This window comes from Saccostrea echinata, unplaced genomic scaffold, assembly GCF_033153115.1.
Source record: "Saccostrea echinata isolate AGI-Se365-2 ecotype Australia unplaced genomic scaffold, CSIRO_AGI_Sech_v1 ptg000056l, whole genome shotgun sequence".
Classification (NCBI taxonomy): domain Eukaryota; kingdom Metazoa; phylum Mollusca; class Bivalvia; order Ostreida; family Ostreidae; genus Saccostrea; species Saccostrea echinata.
Genome location: NW_026889805.1, coordinates 4,477,845 through 4,500,875, shown reverse-complemented (window position 1 = coordinate 4,500,875; position 23,031 = coordinate 4,477,845). Strand labels below are relative to the sequence as shown.

At 33.9% G+C, this 23,031-nt stretch overlaps 1 protein-coding gene across 4 annotated transcripts; it reads right to left on the bottom strand.

Moving 5' to 3' along the window:
- Nucleotides 1-1,191: 1,191 nt before the first annotated feature.
- On the bottom strand, nucleotides 1,192-21,261 carry LOC133173610 (H(+)/Cl(-) exchange transporter 4-like). Of its 4 annotated transcripts, none has more exons than XM_061308588.1 (22): nucleotides 20,986-21,261; nucleotides 17,108-17,326; nucleotides 13,347-13,489; nucleotides 11,814-11,975; nucleotides 11,395-11,601; nucleotides 11,024-11,104; nucleotides 10,192-10,374; nucleotides 10,012-10,101; nucleotides 9,045-9,100; nucleotides 8,821-8,889; nucleotides 8,362-8,524; nucleotides 8,064-8,149; nucleotides 7,749-7,873; nucleotides 7,368-7,482; nucleotides 7,070-7,165; nucleotides 6,904-6,927; nucleotides 5,040-5,098; nucleotides 4,680-4,787; nucleotides 4,365-4,483; nucleotides 4,051-4,145; nucleotides 2,053-2,134; nucleotides 1,192-2,011 (listed from the first exon to the last, which is right to left on the bottom strand). In XM_061308588.1, the coding sequence occupies exons 1-22, from the start codon at nucleotides 21,206-21,208 to the stop codon at nucleotides 2,003-2,005; spliced, it is 2,514 nt and encodes an 837-aa protein (XP_061164572.1). In that variant the 5' UTR covers nucleotides 21,209-21,261; the 3' UTR covers nucleotides 1,192-2,002. The 4 variants fall into 4 exon arrangements, with proteins under 4 accessions (XP_061164572.1, XP_061164573.1, XP_061164571.1 ...); XM_061308589.1 differs by having other exon boundaries at nucleotides 1,192-2,021; nucleotides 2,063-2,134; XM_061308587.1 differs by having other exon boundaries at nucleotides 1,192-2,134.
- Between the last annotated feature and the right edge of the window lie 1,770 nt (nucleotides 21,262-23,031).

Below are 23,031 nucleotides of genomic sequence, written 5' to 3'. Positions count from 1 at the left end.
AGTTTTTGAATAAATTCTTCATATGAATACAAAAATAGGTCTACTAATAACGGGGCGTAATAAGTACCCTAGGCAATTCCGACAGATTGTTGGAAGACCTGATCTACAAATACGACATAGATATTGTCAGTCAGAAACTCGAGCATCTTTTTAATTTCAACTTCAGAGTACTTGTGTGTACAATCAGAATGATTCTTAACAAAATAATTTTACAAATGAGCAATGACAAGGTAATTTAATTTACGAGTTCCATTTTTATTGAAAAAGCAGCTGTATGTGAAGTCAAAAGTTTTGTGATTTCAGATTTTCTAAAAGTTCCTGGGAGATTTGATTTCTGATTCGACATCTTATATAAACACCACTACTTGAATATGTTGTTGTACAGTACTCTTGAAGTTTCTCCTTCACTGCTGTTAATATTTTAGTGAAGAGTAAAAAAAAAAAAGGCTTGGTAGAACATTTAACTGAAATCTGCTTTGTACCTTTGTTTGTAAAGATTTTTTATTAACTTTAAGAATCCAGTATGGATATGGTAAATTCATTTTGATTGTTGGGAATATTAAAATATTTAAAACTGACATATGATTTTGAAGCATATCCTCCTTAGAAAGGGAGCTATGGCTATAAAGTTGGATTACCACTCAAAGAAATAAATCCCAGTTCCTCTAAAATACAAATAAGATAATGAACCTTACAATGTTTTTACCTGCTTTGCCAGCTAGGACAGCACATAATGTTTGCGTAATCTAATTCTTTTTTCACTTCTGAATTATTGAGTACAGAAGGATAGATGGTTTTCATATTGCTACTCAATCGCTTAATCTGAGATTTCAACATCCACTTATAATCAACTCTGACAAAGTGTCAATGTCTTTTTCATGTTTGGCCCATTGCCTGGTGTGTTATATCATTTTTGAATATATAAATCACTTTCAATCCAATATGGTTTCCAATCCCAATTTTTTTTTCCTTGGTTCTCCAGACAACAAAAAATGTTTTAATTCCTTTTTTTTTTGGGGGGGGGGGGGGGGTAGAAATAATAATGGGATATTTTATCATAAAAAATAGTACTTTTAATATACATACTAATTACTGTAAATAATTTTTTGAGGTACAGGTAAATCAACAGTTTTCTAGCTCCACGTGACCTCTTGAAAGAAACAAAAATGTTTCATCTAAACACAGAAAAGACTTAATACAGCTTCTTTATTTGATCATCTTACAATGCAATGCATTTACAAAGTATACATATATATTAATAATAAAAGAGTATTATCTATTGCCAAATGTCATACAATGCATTAGTACATTTCTTGATTGCATGAATTCATATTTAAATTTCGTTCTTTCATCAGAAAAACACTTTATCAATACAAAATCTTAGAAAGGATAGTCAGTCAAGTCATTTTAGCATCTGACAGTGCTTTAGAGGTCTAGTGTAGGTAAACTGTTTATCTTGTCATCCAGTTCATAAACTTGGATGAATTGCCAGCTTCTATGAGAATGATCAAAATAAATAAAAAATTAATATCCATTTTAGCTAATTGTAGACTATTTCTCATGTTTAAAAGCATCAGTGTCATTGTAATCAAAGTAAAACAATTTGTTTCTAGGGAGAAGCTGTACCTTCCATCAGTTCATCACATTTATGCATTAAATATTCAACAAAACCATTCACTCTCTGAGCGATTTACAATGAAATGAAAAAATGCTTAATAGTAAAGTATCACATTCTAGTTCATAATATAAATAAATATACTAAATACACAATCATTATGTCATATGTTTATCAATTTATACAGAATTGCACACAATGCACAAGTGAAATGTACAATCAACAACATGATAGCACAATACTAAATGTACGATAAACACAGTCATACTCACAGACACCTTGGAACATGTTTGAGACTAATCCATCACACTCTTTGAACAATAACATATTTGTCACTTATTGGAATACAGATAATTTATCTGCTACGAGGCAATAACAAGGAATGAACTAATTAAAAAAGGATAGACTCAGGGTCCTGATTAAATGAACTAATTAAAGAGGATAGACTCTGGGTCCTGATTCTCTAAATGAGCAATGTGGCGTAGAACATCTTTCTTTGTTATAATTCCAAGTAATCTCCTGTATGAAATAAAAATACATCAATTAGATGGCACTACTATGTGAAACATGCCTCTGTCATAAAAGAAAAAAAAATGTTTTAAAAGACAAGAAGTTTAATCTACTTTCCAAGCAATTTAATCACCCTTTTGCAATGAAGTTTCTAGTGAATAATCACCATCAGTGTACATTTATTTATCAGAAAAGGTGAAAAAGCACTGATTGTTTTAAAACCATTAAAAATGAAAAAAAATCTAAGGCACTATAAAACAAGAGGCCCATGGGCCACATCGCTCACCTGAGCACATTGGCTCAGCAAAAGCACAAATCAGTTCAGTATTGAAAAGACCGGGGGGGGGGGGGGGGGGGGGGGGGCTTGAATTTTAAACTACCTGATGATGCTTCCTTGTCAATGTAACAAATGGCTTTGTTGTACTTGAGAAGATTTTAAAAAAAAATTCCCATATATTCCTTTCTAAAAATTTGATCCCCCATTGTGGCTCCTCCCTATCCCAGGGGTCATCATTTGAACAAACTTGAATCTACACTACCTGAGGATTCTTCCATATCAATATGACTAAACATAGCTTTACTGTTCTTGAGAAGAAATATTTCTATATGTTCTTATGTAAAACTTTCCATCCCCCATTGGGCCCCACCCTACCCTTGCGGGTCATCATTTGAACAAAATAGAATCTACACTACCTGAGGATGCTTCCATATCAAAATGACTAATAATGGTTTGCAGTTCTTCAGAAGAAGATATTTTCCTTTATATTTCTATGTAAAACTTTGATCCTCCATTTTGGCCCCGCCCTACCCCAGGGGGTCATGGTTTGAACAAACTTGAATCTAAACTACCTGAGGATGCTTCCATATAAATATGACTCATCATGGCTTTGCTGTTCTAGAGAAGAAGATTTTTAAAGATTTTTCCTATACATTTCTATGTAAAACTTTGATCCTCCATTGTGGCCCCGCCCTACCCCCGGGGGTCATGGTTTTAACAAACTTGAATCTACACTACCTGAGGATGCTTCCATATAAATATGACTCATCATGGCTTTGCTGTTCTAGAGAAGAAGATTTTTAAAGATTTTTCCTATAAATTTCTATGTAAAACTTTGATCCTCCATTGTTGCCCCGCCCTACCCCCGGGGGTCATGGTTTTAACAAACTTGAATCTACACTACCTGAGGATGCTTCCACATAAATATGACTCAACATGGCTTTGCTGTTCTTGAGAAGAAGATTTTTCCTATATATTTCTATGTAAAACTTTGATCCTCCATTTTGGCCCCGCCCTACCCCCGGGGGTCATGGTTTTAACAAACTTGAATCTACACTACCTGAGGATGCTTCCACATGAATTTGACTTATCATGGCTTTGCTGTTCTTGAGAAGAAGATTTTTAAAGATTTTTCCTATATATTTCTATGTAAAACTTTGATCCTCCATTGTGGCCCCGCCCTACCCCCGGGGATCATGATTTGAACAAACTTGAATCTACACTACCTGAGGATGCTTCCACATGAGTTTCATCTTTCCTGGTCCTATGGTTCTTGAGAAGAAGATTTTTAAATGATTCCATTATTTTTTCAGTAATTCCTAATTATCTCCCCTTGAAAGAGGGCATGGCCCTTCATTTGAACAAACTTGAATCCCCTTTACCCAAGGATACTTTGTGGCAAGTTTGGTTGAAATTGGCCCAGTGGTTCTTGAGAAGAAGTCGAAAATGTGAAAAGTTTACAGACAGACAGACGGACAGACAGACGGACAGACAGACAGACAGACAGACGGACAGACAGACGGACGCCGGACAAAATGTGATCAGAAAAGCTCACTTGAGCTTTCAGCTCAGGTGAGCTAAAAATGTTCTTCTGTTGATATCTAGCAAAGAGAGTGAATAAATTGATTTCACTGTTTCATAGACCTACCCTTTATGTGTGACCAGAGTTTGTCTGAGTCCAAGTTTTCTGAACATTTCTACAACCATCTCCATGGGAGTCTGATCTGTAATTGTTACTGGGGCCTAAAAACAATTTATAAAAAAATCACATATTTAAAAAAGCCATATATCTCAAGCTTCTGCTATAATTCTTTGGTAAATTTAATTACTTAACTTGCACATGTCAAGAAATATGCCTGAAAGATAAAATATGATTGAATTTACACACTCACAAGACTAAAAATATTCCCTAAATAATTCTGCATCTTTGTTACAGTCTGTATAACTTCAAGGAATACTAACCATATCTATAATTTTCCTCAGTTTCAAAGGGGCGGGGTCATTAGGGTTATCAGGAACTTGATTGGTGAAGTAGACGATTGAATTGTAAACAACACCATCCTGTAGCTTCAGGGCATTGGCTGTGAAAAAAAATATGACAGATAGGTACAGATGTATCGATGGTTATTGTTGGTATATGCTTTAATATAAAAATTCTCTTTTTTCCTAGTCAAAGATAAACTTACAAAACGGGTATCTCATTTAAATTTAAGTTTAAATTAAGGTGAAAGTTCACCCAAGTAAAATACATATTTATGTTTGAATGTTAAAACTCACATATTGCGAGACTAAGATCCCTCCTGAGAACAAAGCCCACGAGATATTGAGATTCATGAGATACTACCACTGGGAACCCATTGTGAGATGCACTCTTTAGAACATGTTCTGTGAAAAAAAAAAATTTTTTGAAATACTTTTTCAATTTAAAATTGAATGCAATTTCTAAAAGAATATACATGTAAATTGTGTATATAAGCTGACAATTTCATTGGAATGCTTAGTACACACAGCAGCATTATTTTCAAGCAAATAATTCTATCTTTGTGGTCCTTCACAATTAAATTGTATAAACTGAAAAAAAAATTCAGTAAGAAAATATTGAGACTTAATTGATTTATGAATATGAATTCCACCTACCCACTTCTTCCACAGTCATTGAATCCTGTGTTATCACACTCAAAGGGGGATCATTTCTCCTGTAATGCAATCAGTGAAACTTCATAATGAAGAAAATCCAAACATTATTTCTTTTAATTACACTTCCATCAAAATATTAAGTTTATTTGTTTAATGTCAAGAGAAGCATTATTTTGGCAATCAAGGAAAACCGGAGGTATTTATGTTGGTGGCAGATGCCTATACATTCTGATTTCAGGAATTAAGAAGAGAATAGATATTTTCCTGATTTTAAAATACAGCAGATTAGATGTTATTCACTTAAAACACTAAAAATCCAAAACTGTTAGCATCAAATCAAACTTCATTAGTGCAAAACTTAATGTTACCTGAAATCATTTTACATTTAAGACATGAAAAATTACAAATTTTGAAGATATGAGGATTGTCCCAGAAAAACACAATATTTTTTGTTTCACTAAAATTATAAAGTTGAGAATCAGCATGCATCATTATCAGAAAGTTTAATAAAATAACTCTATAAATAATATTATCACCCAACATTGTCATTTTTAGACAATATCTAACAGAATTACCATGTATGATGTTAAGAATGAATTTTCACATATTGTACTTTTGTTCATCAATGTAAATTTTGTCACATATTTTCATACAATCTGTTAGTAAACAAAACTTTGATGCAATACAATTTCTATGTGAAAAAAATTTGTAGTGTACCAGCCACCAAAATTTAACATCCTTTAATTAAATGCCGTTTTTATTATTGCATATGATACTACAACCTCATAACATTAAGCCAAAATAATGAAAATATCATTTCCAAACAATGTACAAAAAATAAATAATTATGAATGGGTACTGGTTTATGAATTTTTTAAAAAGCATTTGCACTTTTTGGGACATTCCTCATAATATTTAAGATTGATTCATGGACTGATTTTACATTAAAATTACATGACTGTATTCTCAGTTCCAAAATGGCAGTTCTCTATTGATTCAAGGAGTCAAAATCTGTCTAACTATACTATACATAGATGGAGCTCAATGGACTAATCTCCGTAACTTTGAAGATTTAAGCAATGCATACCTTAACACAGATTTCTATGATGCTGCGTACAGAGCAAATAAACTACTGTTTCTTGGTGGCTTCTTTGAAAGCAAAAGCATTTAATTTAGAATGGCACTCTAAAGTACTTGTACTGAATGGTTGTTTAAAAGCAGAATTCTTGACCAATGTGTACTGCTAGCAAATCACGTATCTGTTTGATGTCTGTTTGATGCATATCACATGTTATGGTAGATGGAAATTTCAAAATAAATATTCAAAATTAAAAAAATGTATTATTTTGGATAGAAAAATACTTCAGACAAGTGCACCACAAAGTGGATCATGCCCTTGCAAAAGAGCACATCGATCTCAATGTAAATTATTATTTCTGTTATGCACAAACTCACTCACTCACACACTCTCAAGCGCATTACTATATCCCCTCAATTTTGTTATGAGGGGGGATAATAATTGATTATCCCACTCTTTAAAATATTTTTAAATTTTTTTTTCAAACTAAAATGGATGAAAGCCAAATCTATATACTATTCCTGTACAATAATGTCAAAATAATAATTAAAATTGTAATAAAAAATATTTTTTAAAGTCATGCTGCATGCACAAAAAATATTATAAAAAATTTTTCTCCTCAAAATTTGAAATAAAATGAAACAAAAACTGATTACATTTGTACAATAAGTGTAGAACATCATAATATAGTTTGAACACTAAAGTGTCCACAAAATATTTGGAAGTGCTTATGTTATAGATGCATCAAAAACTACATTCCAGCAAAACAATGGACACATAACTTACACTACCGATCCATAGCGCGCAGATCTTGTAAAACATTAGACAACAAATTATGAATCATTGCACAAAAACAAAAGTCAACCAGTCATTCACAAAGTCAAAGTGGCTACAGAAACACTGACAATTTGTATACAGTAAAATACTTCCAACAAACATATATCTGTCATACCTTGGCCTCATGACATCAGAAGCGAGGGTAGTGTGTGTAAATTCCTCCTTGCTGTCCAGGAAGGGGTAGCCATTGAGCTGTATGTGGGCATCGTAACTGTATTTGTCAAGGAAAGTTTACAACTATTCTGTTCTGTCTCTGTTGTGTATCTATTGTCTAAACAACTGAAACCAAAAGTATTCACAACTATCCAATTACTGTTTAAAATACATATATAAGATAATTAGAATTTTACTTTGTAGAACATGATGTTTAAGGATTTTGACATTGGTTAATTTTTCTTATTAAAAAAGGATACATTCCTTCTTTTCCCAGGGCATCTCCTACCCATTTGCTGGTCATGGTAGCAACCATGAGAGGGACGATATACTGAAGTCCTCCCGTCAACTCAAACATGATCACCACTAGGGACACTAAAAGGACAATCAAAACAATGATTGATAATAAATCATGAACGGAGACACAACTTATAGCAGGCATGATTGATTCATTATTATGATGAGTCCTGGCCACACTCCCTTAATGCCCTGTAACCTTCATCTATTTTACCACTCAAAAAGGTCCAAGTATAAATACATGTAACATTTGAACAGAAAGCACATTTATTTACATGAAAACAAAGATATGACTTATGAAAGATAAAGTATAAGATCAGTAAAATCATTACAATGACACCCACCTGTCATCCGAGTGACTCCGCCTAGGGCGGCTGCTGCCCCCACCATGGCATACAGGCCAGGAGTAATCCTACAGAACTGTTTGGACTCGCACATGTTCTCAAAGAATGGATTGTCGTGGTTTGCACTGAAATGAACAATTCATCAGAACTGAGATTATTAGATAAGCACGATAAAGATTGTTATTTTTTGAATTTAGTATAGGTGATAGTACTAGCCAAAATCATAATCACTTCACAGTCAGAGATGCATTTTGATATAAGTTCTTTTCAGCATTTGATCTAGACATGTTAAACTGCATATTTTAATTAACTTACACCACAATTTGTTCAAAACCTATTCCAATCATTCTTCCCATGATAGCACCCACTGCCATGCTAGGTATAAACAGTCCAGATGGAATCTACAATAGAAGGTTAAATGTTTCATCTCAATTGTTCAAAACATTTTCCCCAAATTTTAATTTCCAGTTGTAAAATTTGTAGCATTCCTTTGAAATATCTATCCTTTCCTTTCCTATACTAAAACAGTTCTATTTTCTGTCAAGTGTAAGTTTTTCATGAAAAAAAAAAAGTATTTCATAAATGAAAATAGATGACTCTTGAATATCATTACCTTAATTCCAAAGGTAAATATAGTGATAATTCCCTTAAAAATGAGGGCCAGAGCTAACATCCACAGAGCTTTTTCTACACCGTCTCCAATCTCTGTGCTGGAGGTCATTGTTTTTAATGAAGTCTCATTCAGCTGGTGTGAACTATAATTTCTCTTGTAGTCACTGAAATAAACACTCACAGTCATTATTACAGTTGTCATTACCATACAAGGACTGTATAGTTAACACAGGTGTAATGTTTGCCTGTCAAAAATACATACTTAATCCCCAGAGTAATTTTTTTTTACAGCAAGTGTTTGAGAAAATAAGAATGCAATAAACTATAATACTGAACTACAATGAACCCTACCAGAGATTGATATACTGCAGTAAATTATAATACTGAACTATAATGAACTCTACAAATGATCGATATATTGCATTAATTAATACATGTACTGAATTACACTGAACCCTACCAGAGATCTGTGTCATCTTCAGGTCCACAGCGTCCTACCAACATCTTGATCAACTCACTGGTGTTCAACCTGTAAAAAGCACTGATAATTACTTTTTTTCTACTGGTACAGCAATTTTAAAATGTATTCTGTAAGCAAACATTTCATTTGGTTGTATTTTAGATAACTGATTTTCATGCATATAACCATGTGTTCCCTTATATCCTACAGCTGTAAGTTCTGACCTTGTATATTGGTTTGGGTAACTCAGGAGGGCTGTGATAAATGTCACAACTAAAACCTGTTAAAATAAAAAAAAAATAATTATCATTATAATAATTTTTTTTTTATAAATATAATACTTTATACACTTCTTATTTTGCACTTATAATTTAATAAAAATGAAGAACAAATTAAATGGGGATGGAAACTTGACACCTTGATTGTTTTACCAATAACATTTATTAGTAATGCTACATATACAATTTTTGACTTTTATTGAGGTCTAGATTGAATTCAGAAGTCTTAGTCAGTACCCGTTATATTGAATAATCAGGAATTTTACATTTTTGACACTTACAATGTAAGTTAATATAATGTATAAACACTCATAATACAATGTGTAGTGTATCAACACATTACAGCCATAATGTTTTTAAAGTGGAAAACAGTATTATAAAACAAAGTACAGGAGTAAAGTCTCTTCAGTACTGGCATGTGCCGTGTTTATATTCACAATGACCCATGCTTTAAAAATGTACAATTTGATTGGCCAAAAAAAAAAGTAAACAAATCTATGGTTGATCAAGAAAGAAAACCTGAATAAACCTCCAAGAACTTCATTTTGAGGTGAACTCACTCTGAGGTACACCTCAGGAAAGAGGGTATCAACCAATCAGAGAGCATCGAAATTCCTGATCATTTAATATTACTGTATGTGTACTTCAAAATACGAGCTTGATATTTTAGCGGCTTTGGCGCAGACAATTATGTGCTAATTGATTAATACCGTTAAGAAAACATTTATAAATGCAATATATGGCATGGACATGTATAGCTCTAATTCATAATTTTTCGCCAACAACTTCATACCTGGTGATTGCACTAAATTTTGAATACACCAATTTATGTACACGAACAGTATTTAATTATTTAATATTTAATTAATTTGATCATTTAATGATTAGTGAAATAACAGTCTATAAAACTCACCTCTACTATAGGATAATTTCCTAATTTTGTGTTTTTTCTGTATCTGCACCAAGCAATATTTGCTTTAATAAAAAAGCTTCCATATAAACCCTGAAATGTACAATGGATAAAATTCTCTAAGAAAATAGATTAAAAAAAAAAATTCATCACCAGAATATAGCCCTCATTATGATAACTTACCCCTAATACACCAATGAGTACAAAGGGGATTAACTCCTGTATGTACCATGGTTCATTGTATTCCACATAAAACATGACTAGATGGTCATTCCCGAAGGGATTGATAGACCTAAGAACAAATGCAGCAGCCAAAGCACAGAAGAAGGACCGCCATAATGTCTTCAGAGGAAAATAGTAGCTCACCTATATAAGAATAAGTAAATGTAATTGTAATTCATAAACTAAAAGGATTTCTTTTATCTTTACCAGTTAAAATATTCATCTCAAGACCTGACTACCCAAAGCAGATGTTTACCAAAGTTTTCTATCAATTTGTTTGTAAGATTTGACTTTTATGCAGAAGATTTTGTCCTTTATGCAGAAAATTAGAGTGATTTCACTTAAACAAATTTACTCATTGTGCATTCAAAGGAGATGCATCTTGTATTTTAGTTGGGTGTGCGATACTTTGGACAAGTAGAAGTCTATTATATTTCCATATCTACTATACCACCCCTTAATCTTGATGTTTGTGGGTGTTTACTGGGGTTTCTAATCATTGAAATTTAAATACTTGAAAACTGTATATGGATATATCAGCAATATAAAGGTACATATATACATCTAATTTCTTGAATATTATTATTAATTACTTACAAAAATGTTGGAAATTTGAAAAAAGGGAGATTTTGCTTCTAAATTGTAGATTGTATTTAAGTCAAAAATTGTAAAAAAAAAAAAGTATAGACAAATCAGGAGAGCAGGTAGGTTTGTATCTCTCCTTAGTCGTTAATTTGACTGTAGAATCTTGATCAATTTAATAATATAAAAATGAGTAACGACTCTAGCTTACCTCTTCCAAGCTAAATAAAACTCCCCCTATGGGGGCCCCAAAAGCCACACTGACCCCAGCAGCTGAAGCAGCTGATAAAATCTGAAAATGAGAAAAGGATAGATGAACTTTCCATTGATAAAGTTCTTGTTACATGTGATTCTCTGTATTAACCATGACATAGTGTGGGTGTTTAACAATACATGTAATAAACTAACCATAAACAAATACATTGTATAATCATGAAATAATCACTCAGGATTAGTACAATTTAATCAATTAACTGCACATATAAATGCTTTTGTAAATACGAATCAAGTAATTTGAAAATAGTACATGTAGTGATGCACACATTTACAATCACTTTCATCAAGTAGATTTTCTGATCTCACCTCTCTCTTTTTGGCTTCATTAGAACCATACTTTGGAAACAAATATGAGAATATATTCCCACAACAGCAGGCAACATGAACAAATGGTCCCTCCTTCCCTAGACTGAGGCCCGCTGATACTGCTAACATCATACCAACAGATTTTGTAAGGAGGGTCCATTTCCCAAGGTAGCCCCTAATGATGAACCCACTTAAAATTGTTTTAATCTAAAAATTGAAAACAAATACATGCAGTATATTACCTATGACAGGTACACAGGTGAGGCCAACATATTTCACAATTATAGTTTTATAAAAACAATAAAATTATACCTTTCTCTGAAATATTTACAAAACCTCATCTTCTTTATAGCTTTGTACATGTATGTTATGTAGGGGCTCCAGACAAAAGTATGTTTTGAGAATGCAGGATAACTGACCTCGGGGATACCGGATCCACAGGCATATGGAGCAAACACCCGAACAAACATGGCAGCTAGCATTGAGAACACAATGGCCCACACTACATAGAGGAGATAGGTAGTGACATAGGACCCAGCCCCAGATCTACTACCTCCAAAAATCTCAGACCATGTCTTCCACTGAAAATAAAAGTTTGTCAGAGTCAGTCTGGTAGAAAGATGTAGCATGCTTTGCATTGATATAAAAATATTCTTTATTTTTCTGTGATTCTTATGCTAAAATGTCATGGTTTCAAACAACAAAACTTTGTAAGTCCAACAAGAGGCCCATGCGCCACATCGCTCACCTGAGTAACTTTGGCCATGCTGTTCTTTACCAGATTTCCCACCTTGTAATACCTATTGTGGCCCTGCCCTACCCTGGGGGTCATGATTTGAATAATTAAGAATCTACACTACCCAAGGATGCTTCCACATAAGTTTCAGCTTTTCAGGCCCAGTGGTTCTTGAAGATAAGATTTTTAAAGATTTTCCCTATATATTTCAATGTAAAACTTGGATTCCCTATTGTGGCCCCACCCTACCCCTGGGGGTCATGATTTGAACAATTTAGAATCTACACTACCCCAGGATGCTTCCACATAAGTTTCAGCTTTTCTGGCCCAGTGGTTCTTGAGAAGAAGATTTAAAAAAAAAAATTCCTATATATTTCAATGTAAACCTTGGATTCCCTGTTGTGGCCCCGCCCTACCCCCCAGGGTCATGATTTGAACAATTTAAAATCTACACTACCCCAGGATGCTTCCACATAAGTTTTAGTTTTTATGGCCCAGTGGTTCTTGAGAAGAAGATTCTAAAAGATTTTTCCTATATATTTCAATGTAAAACTTGGATTCCCTATTGTGGCCCCACCCTATCCCCAGGGGTCATGATTTGAACAATTTAGAATCTACACTACCCCAGGATGCTTCCACATAAGTTTCAGCTTTTCTGGCCCAGTGGTTCTTGAGAAGAAGATTTTTAAAGATCTTTCCTATATATTTTAATGTAAAACTTGGATTCCCTATTGTGGCCCCGCCCTACCCCCGGGGGTCATGATTTTGAAAATTTAGAATCTACACTATCCCAGGATGCTTCTACATAAGTTTCAGCTTTTCTGGCCCAGTGGTTCTTGAGAAGAAGATTTTTTAATGACACCACCCCATTTTTGTCTTTTCCTGATTATCTCCCCTTGTAAGGAGAATTGGCCCTTTATTTTAAGAATTTAAACTCCCCTTCACCCAAGGATACTTTGTACCAAGTTTGGTTAAAATTGGCCCAGTGGTTCTTGAGAAGAAGTTGAAAATGTGAAAAGTTTACAGACGGACGGACAGACAGCTAGATGGACAGACAGACAGACGGACAGACAGACGGACGGACGATGGACAGTGGGTGATCAGAAAAGCTCACTTGAGCTTTCAGCTCAGGTGAGCTAAAAATGGTAATGAAAAATTGCTTCTCCAAGTCTGATTTTCTTTGGGATGTGTGAATCCATGGAAGTCATATGCTCACCTGTTGACAGTATTCATCCACTTCTGTTTTACTAACAGACCAGCAGCACTGCTCCCTGTTTAACCAGAAAGCCTCAGCACAGATTCCTTCCTTCAGATCTGACATCCATGTGGCACCGATGTCAATAATACCAGCACAAAGACCTACAAACAGAGGGATCAATGTCAATAATGTCAGCACAAAGACCTACAGAGAGATCAATGCCAATAACATCAGCACAAAGACCTACACACACAGAGAGATCAATGTCAATAACATCAGCACAAAGACCTACACACAGAGGGATCAATGTCAATAATACCAGCACAAAGACCTACAAACAGAGGGATCAATGTCAATAACACCAGCACAAAGACATACACACAGAGAGAACAATGTCAATAACATCAGCACAAAGACCTACACACCGAGAGATCAATGTCAATAACATCAGCATAAAGACCTACACAGAGAGATCAATGTCAATAACATCAGCACAAAGACCTACACACAGAGGGATCAACGTCAATAACATCAGCACAAAGACCTACACACAGAGGGATCAATGTCAATAATACCAGCACAAAGACCTACAAACAGAGGGATCAATGTCAATAACACCAGCACAAAGACATACACACAGAGAGAACAATGTCAATAACATCAGCACAAAGACCTACACACCGAGAGATCAATGTCAATAACATCAGCATAAAGACCTACACAGAGAGATCAATGTCAATAACATCAGCACAAAGACCTACACACAGAGAGAACAATGTCAATAACATCAGCACAAAGACCTACACACAGATAGATCAATGTCAATAACATCAGCACAAAGACCTACACACAGATAGATCAATGTCAATAACATCAGCACAAAGACCTACACACACAGAGATCAATGTCAATAACACCAGCACAAAGAAATACAAACATAGGCATCAATTTCAATAACATCAGCACAAAGACCTACACATAGAGGGATCAATGTCAAAAAAATCAGCACAAAGACCTCACACAGAGAGATCAATGTCAATAACATCAGCACAAAAACTTACACACACAGAGATCAATGTCAATAATGTCAGCACAAAGACCTACACATAGAGAGATCAATGCAAATAACATCAGCACAAAGACCTACACACAAAGAGATCAATGTCAATAACATCAGCACAAAGATCTACACACAGAGGGATCATTGTCAATAACATCAGCACAAAGACCTACACATAGAGAGATCAATGCTAATAACATCAGCACAAATACCTACACACAGAGAGATCAATGCCAATAACATCAGCATAAAGACCTACACACACAGAGATCAATGTCAATAACATCAGCACAAAGACCATAAATATAAGGATCGATGTCAATAACATCAGCACAAAGACGATAAATATAAGGATCCATGTCAATAACATCAGCACAAAGACCTACAAACACAGAGGAATCAATGTCAATAACACCAGCACAAAGACCTACACACATAGGGATCAATGTCAATAACATCAGCACAAAGACCTACACACAGAGGGATCAACGTCAATAACATCAGCACAAAGACCTACACACAGAGGGATCAACATCAATAACATCAGCACAAAGATCTACACATAGAGGGATCAATGTCAATAACACCAGCACAAAGACCAACACATAGAGATCAATGCTAATAACATCAGCACAAATACCTACACACAGAGAGATGAATGTAAATAACATCAGCACAAAGACCTACACACACAGAGATCAATGTCAATTACATCAGCACAAAGACCTACACACAGAGAGATCAATGTCAATAACATCAGCACAATGACCATAAATATAAGGATCGATGTCAATAACATCAGCACAAAGACCTACAAACACAGAGGAATCAATGTCAATAACACCAGCACAAAGATCTACACACATAGGGATCAATGTCAATAACACCAGCACAAAGATCTACACACATAGGGATCAATGTCAATAACATCAGCACAAAGACCTACACACAGAGGGATCAACGTCAATAACATCAGCACAAAGACAAACAGGGGAGATGACTTCATATTAAAAAGTAATACTAGAGTTGAACTTTGGTATCTCAAACCGATTTGAAAGTCAAAACCACTTATTCTTTAAGTATTTTACCCCTGATATCTGAACTTCTGGATATCTTTGGATTTCTCAGTTTTTTCTCAGTCCCACCGAGTTTGAGATAATGAGGTTTGACTGTATATCATATTTTTATTTCATATATATCAAAATTATTAAAATCAATATGCCTTAAAGTGTTTCTCATCAATATACATTTATTGACTGGGTTCAAGGTCAACATACTTTTTGTGGAACTGAGAACTAAACTGTTTGCCTGAGGTAGGCTGTTAGGCCAAAGGCAATAATTCTGTTCTTGGGTTAAGTAAAACACATCCTGCCAGAGAACTTAGTCATAAATGTTTTGTTATACCATTAAATTGTTTCCTGTACAAATCTTGTGCTGTTTTCTATCTTGCAATGCATGTGAATTTTTTTTTTTAATGTAAATTCTGTTCACCCACAATGCATATTTAATTTGGTAAATTCTGTCATTGTTGAACACAAATCAATACCAATATAGCTTTTTATTTGTCAGAAGATCCTTCATAAGCTGAGAATTAACTGATGCAAATTAAGTGTGACTTTAAAAACATCAATGATCATAGGGTCCAAAATCACACGGCTGTTCCAACATCTCACCGACCAGTTAAACATCCTTTTTTTTAACCTACTAAATACTGTATACAGGGTAATTTTGCTATTTACACCTGCAAACAATTTTGGCCCATCTTAAATTTGCCAAGACACAGTTATGTTCAAAAGATAATGCTGTGTTTTTTGAATTTGCCCCGTTTAAAATTTGCCCACTTGTAACAAGGGCTAAAGCGATGAAAAGAAAAGGGAGTCAAAAATGCCCCTGTATACATTACATTTGAAATGTTAAACTCATTTTAGGATAGATTTATAACATATAAAGGGCACCATTTTAGAGGTACATGTATAACAATATGCAATTATAAATTCTATTTGCCTCTACTGACCGAAAAAAAAAGCTTTCTTTAATGCTTGAATATTCTAACTTTTTTCTTCAGTCTATAGAATTGGAAAAAATCTACAGACCCTTTGTCATTTCATGTTATTTGAAAGAAATAAATGGACATCTGGAATGAGAACTAGTAATATATTTAGCTTTGAAATTCCCAGAGGGTGTGTAAACCCATAATGATCCAATAATTTTTGCACACAGAACTTTATGAAAAGTATGTGTCATTCAAATACATACAATGCTTTAGTAGTAAACTTGTCAAAAATGATTAAAGACCCTAAGAAGAATACTACATGTACTTATCATATTGATAATTTTCATTTGCAAGCTGGTCTTTTTAGTAGTTTTATATTAACATATGCCTGTCAATATAATTAAAAGGTTATCAATACCTGCCCCCATTTCTGATATTTTGTACTTATAGAGCCACAACAACAATAAGTATACCAGATTTTAAAGAACAGGAGGAATACCTAGTGGGAATGATAATTCGTATTATTGACCATAAGATAAGCAAGACATTAATTCTGCCATGTAACATCAATCCTACAGGAAAAAGAATCCATTTTTTTGGTGAATTATGACAATGCATCTAAAAACGATCTCACCAAATAATTATAAAAGCCTCAAAAATATAACTTGGAATAGGGGCAGATGTTGGAAGATACTGGTACTATGTACTCTTATAAATAATTTTTACCTGCAGCAACCCCAACTAAAAGAACACAGACCCAGCCTGACCAGGCATCATGAGCACTCTTTATCTTCTCCCAAACTCCATCATTTTTCTTTTTGATGATGTGCCGGTGTCGCATGCGGTCTCTGGCAATGTCCCGCAGCCAATCAATGGTGTGGAAATCTTCATATTGACCAATCCCTGGAGGCAGGTCATCCAGTGTGTCCATAAGGTTAGAGGAACCTGTTTAGAAGAAAAAAACTTCATATAATACATCCACTGATTTTTACCAAAGGTAATTTGCCCTTATTGTGTGCATTGACTGTTTAAATGATCATTTCCTCACTTCATGATTACAGTTGAATTGGAAAATTTTTAATTATATGCTGGGTGATTATAAATCAAGAATTTTTTAAATATCCAGTGTTTACATAAACATTTCAATTTCCTTGAACATTTTAACAGACAGAGCATAACGACACACACACAGGTAGCTTTCTTGATTCGTTATGTCATGGTGGTGACATTATAAATCACATTTATTTGAAAAAATTACCTTTAAAAGACATTTGAAAAATATTTCAGTAAGACAAAAACTCCCACTTAATTTTTAAGTAATTTACCTGACTATCTGCTCTTTCAAAATACTTTAAATAATCCAATTTTATTAAACACGTTAACATAAAAAGCCAATGCATCAACATAGCCTAGCACACACCTTCCCCGATCCATAAAATTTTATCTATGGTAATATTTCCCCATATCAATTCTAATTTTACTACAGTTACATTGTATCCCAGCTGGTTAGGACTAGTGTACACAATAATGATGGTACAGTTATTCAGTCATTGTAATCATCGTGGTCTTAAATGCACCAGACATGAGGCCCTACAGATTACGCACCTTACCTGGAACTTCTCTGGTAAGATCATCTGAAAATGTCTTGTAACTCTGCATTCTATTCTCCTGTTTTGAAAGTATTTCGACAACATTCAAATAGTAGTGGGTGCTTGACACATTAATTATTCCACTACAACACTGTGACACCTTGCCATATAAAATGACCACGGGTCATTATTGGGATTCCTAACAGCTTCAATGTATTGTTAATGCTATTCCATTGCAGACATTCATAAAATAAATCATCCTTCCATTTAAAAAAAATAAGACACTAGTAATACAATTGATCAAGTGAAACGATCTCCAAAAATATTTACAGGTCATTGCAAAATCTCATATCCTGAAAGATTTAAATGAACATGGCAATAGTCTAAGTGCTTTACTGTACAGGTATGTGTACACCTATTTGTTGGTTTTAAATTTAATTGTTATACAGTTTAGCTTTTCTGAGAGAGATTTAAAGGAAGAGTCTTTAATATTACTTTTGTGTACATGAAATATGTAGATTTTTTTTTTACCAAAAAAAAAAAAGTTAACTACTTGATTTAATTTCTAGCTATCATCATTTGTGAGGTAGGGGGTTAAACTGTCCATTAATGCCATTATTATTATCAATTAATTATTACAAAGTTAATACACTAAAAAGCTGAGTTTCTCTCTCTCTATCAATCTACCAAGAAGGTAAAAAAAAATGATTACATGTGAAATGCTATGGGAATGTTTGCATATCAATAGGATTTAGAATTGAATTACCCTGCTCTCAAAATAAAAAAAAAAAAATCCTATACATTTTGCATACCTTTTCCAGTCCCCTCTTGAGGTGAGCTTAAAACTTCAAAATACTGAAATACTTTTCAAAGAGGTTAAAAAAAAAGAAAAAAAAAACAGGGAGAAAGAAAATACCTCAGGTTTTGCCAATTAAACTAATTTGGGATAAAAAGACCAGTATTATTACAAAAATCTGCAGAAATGTAACAAGAAGTCCCTGGGCCTCAGTGCTCTTTGGCTAAAGAAAAACAGAAATCAGTTCAGTATTGAAAAGTATAAATATACAAGTGGTCCCAGCCTACTCTTTTGAATCTACACTACCTGAAGATGCCTCCATATTAATATGACTAAGATTTTCCCTATATATTCCTATGTAAAACTTTGATTACCCATTGTGGCCCCTTCCTACCCCATCATGTCAAATACTGAACAAATTTGAACCTACATTGTCTGAGGATGCTTCCATGTAAGTATGACTAACTATAGCTTTGGGGTTCTTGAGAAGATTTTAAAAGATTTTTATATGTATTCCCCCTCCCACCCTTACTGGAGGTCATGAATTGAAAAAAAAACTTGAATCTACACTACCTGATGATGCTTCCATATAAATGTGACTAATCATGCCTTTCCTCGGGGTCATGATTTGAACAAACTTGAATCTATACATTATGTAATGAAACTTTTGCATAATTTTTTATCTTTTCTGGCTCAGTGATTATTGAGAAAAAGTTTTTTTTTTAAAGGTGCAATTAAAATTTTCACTAATTCTTATTATCTCTACTTGAAAGAGAATGTGGATGTTCACTTGAACAAACTTGAATCCCCTTCACCCAAGAGTGCTTTGTGGCAAGTTTGATTAAAATTTGCCTAGTGGTTCTTTAGAAGAAGTCAAAAATGTGAAAAGTTTACAGACAACACATGACAGACAGATGCCAGACACCCTTCAATCAGAAAAAGCTCACTCAAGTCTTTGGTTCAGGTGAGCTAAAAAGGAATGAAACAATTTAATCACTTGCAGCAGGTTTTGTGTGTCTACTTAGGTAAATTGATTTTACACCTCGATTGGCTCTTACTTACCAGCAATTTTGTCAATACTGATGCTGGATGCTTCATCAAGCAAATCTGACTTATGTTCCGAAACAGAGTTAAAAAGATCATTGATAAGAACACTAAAACGAGACAAGGTGGACAGGTCATCTTGGACTTTTTGTTGCTGGACAGTGGATGACATGAGCACTGGCTGGTCGTATAAGCCCAGAATGATCTGTGCCTACTGGACCAAGATATTTCACCTGTTACAACTGCTTAATGTTATATAAAATGCCATTATAATGCACCTCATTGCACCATGTGGTTATTAACACTTGTTGTAAGACATTAAACAGCATATAGACAGGCTCTAAAAAATACAGCTATACCTCCACATTGGTGTTTGTCACTTAACACAATTTTCACAATACTGGCAGATTTTGATGTCTTACACTGTTATTTATGTAGTACATATTTATGGTGTATGAAATTGATAATTTGATCATGTAATAATTACAAAGGCTTTGCATGAAACAATTTTTGCAAAGATCACTTATTGCCTGCAGACTGTAATTATTCACTGTGACCTTTACAATGGCCTATAACATAAATGACACAGAAGCCATTACTGCCTAACAGGAAGTGGAGGTATAATGGCTGAAGCATAGTAGAGCTGTGGTAGCTTAATTAATTGAATTATTTTTATCCATAATTGAACATAAGAAATGATTCATGTGCATTAGTTGTGAGGTTGGATCTTTGTGTAGCATTTGTCAGGACATCTGCACAATATAGCATTAAAAAAAAAAGCCTATCACACTGTACACGTAGTTAATTTTGTGTATTGAAAATTTGGTTTCCCCTTGATGACTCATCATAATAATATATACATGTATATATAAAAATATGTTTATTTTTCCATCCAACATAAGGTTGTTAATATGTAGGGCTGTATCAATATATATCGAATAATCGATACGTATCGATATTTAAGAATGTATCATATCGAAAAAATAACTTCCAATACCTATCGGACAGGCAGATTTTCTTATAATTCTACGAAAAAGTTGACAATTTCAATCACCAAAGGTTCGAATTTTTTTGCTCAATACAGAGCCCTATTAATATGAAGGTTACACCACTTCATTTTGCACTTTAAACATGTTAAATGGAGAAAGTTGCATGACATAAAAGTAAAGACTCACTTGTGCTTAGATTTTTTGAAAGTTCTTCCTCGTCAGAATCATGCCAATGCTCCAGTGCATCTGTCCTGATGTCCAACATTTCATCATCAGTGCTGACCACGCTGTGACGTCCCTCCACGTCCCCATTGGCCCCGTCACGCCTAAGATTGGAGTTATTCAAGGAAGCATCCATATGCTCTGAAAGAAGCAGATCGCTCTCTCTATAATAGTCTGCTTCATCCATTCTTTACCCATACATTGTCTTTAGATCTGTAAAATTCAAACATTTAAAATTTATTTGCAATTTATGAATTGTTCAATTTCATGAAAATTTGTTTTCATATTTCATGTATTTACAGATTCACTGCAGAAAGATATTGAAAGAAATCACAGCAGGGAGCCAGAGGTAAAATGTATCTGACAACAAATTCTAAACATCATGTCTACTTTAAAGCTTTAAAGATAAATAACTTATAATAATGTAAACTAGTGCTAATTGTAACGGGAACCGTTACAGATGTTCCCCAAACGGCTCCCCAATCCCTTATGATGCCCCATTCCCTACAAGCTTCAATAAATTAGACAATACTTTTGTAATATAGATGGACACTTTATTTTTAAGGGTATTTCATTGGAAAACTACTCCGATATAGCCATATGGGTATTAGCCAATCAAATTTCAGCGCATGTGCTTGCACATGTTTTCTACATTTTTCACATTAATTTTCTTATATGTCTCATAATACATACATTTGTGTTAAATATTAAAGAATCTCATTGAAAAATAAGAGAGATGTAACCCTTTAAGTATTAGCCAATCAGAATTCAGCATACGCGCATGCATGGCCTTGCACTCAGTTTTGATAGTATCATAATGTAGGAGCTCTATGTGCCTATCCGTGTCGTAAATTTTATCCTGTTTTGTTGAAAACCAAGGGAGTTATAGACATTTAAAGTTTCAACCAATCAGATTGCAGCACACCTGCATGCGCGTGTTTTCAAGGAATGTCCTATATAACATGTTGTAGCACCTTATAATATATACTTATATTCTAAATCTCAAAGTATTTTGTCAAAAAACAAGGAAATTTTTGAGATTTTTGTGTCAGCCAATCAGAGAAGAGCGCACGTGCATGCGCGTGAGTTCACGTTAATTTGACCATGTTATCTTGTCTAGACTACTTATATATCTTTATATTTTGAGTTTCAAAGCAATTCATCAAGAAATATAAAAGTTACGGCTTCATCAAGTATATCAGTCATTTCACTCATTGCACGCGCGCGCACGTGCATGCATGTGCGCGCAAAATGACCTTCGTTCCGAACACCTACACAACATGCCTATTAACCCTAAAAAAGTTTCATGTCAATCGGATGAGTGGTTCTATGAGAACACTTCCGGACAAAAAAGTACCGGAGAAGAAAGTAGAAAAAAAGAATAATAATAATAATAATAATAAGAAACAGAGTAAAAACAATATGTTCCCAAACTTCGTTTGGGGAACATAATAAGGGTTTATCTTGTCAATTCACTGACAACTTCAGTGCAAAGAGCTAACTGAGCTGAATGCTCATTAAAAAAGAAAAACAATTGAAAGTAGAATACTAAACTAGCAAATGAAATTAAAGATGTAACATGTACCGGGTAAACTTGGTTCAATTTTACAGGTAAAATACAATGCATACAATTTATACATGTAATAATAATGGGGACAAAAAAATAGACATCAAGTATAATCATAGTGAGTAGAAAGCACTGAAGCAACATACAGTAATAATCAAGAATCTCCTATACTAAAAATAGGAATTGTATGATGCTTTGTCATGTGAGTGAAAAATGATTGTTTTTAGAAGTCAAAGTGCCCAATAAATGGTAGAATGTAAAATATTATTGTATAATTTTATAATATTACTAAACTTAATTTTTTTTTTTTTTAATTTTAAAGATGGACTGACATTTTTCTTAAAATACATCATCTACATGTATCAACTTACATGCTAGTGATTAACATAATCATCTTTACTTGTAACTTATGAGTACTTCATATTAAGCAAGTTTGCAAATCT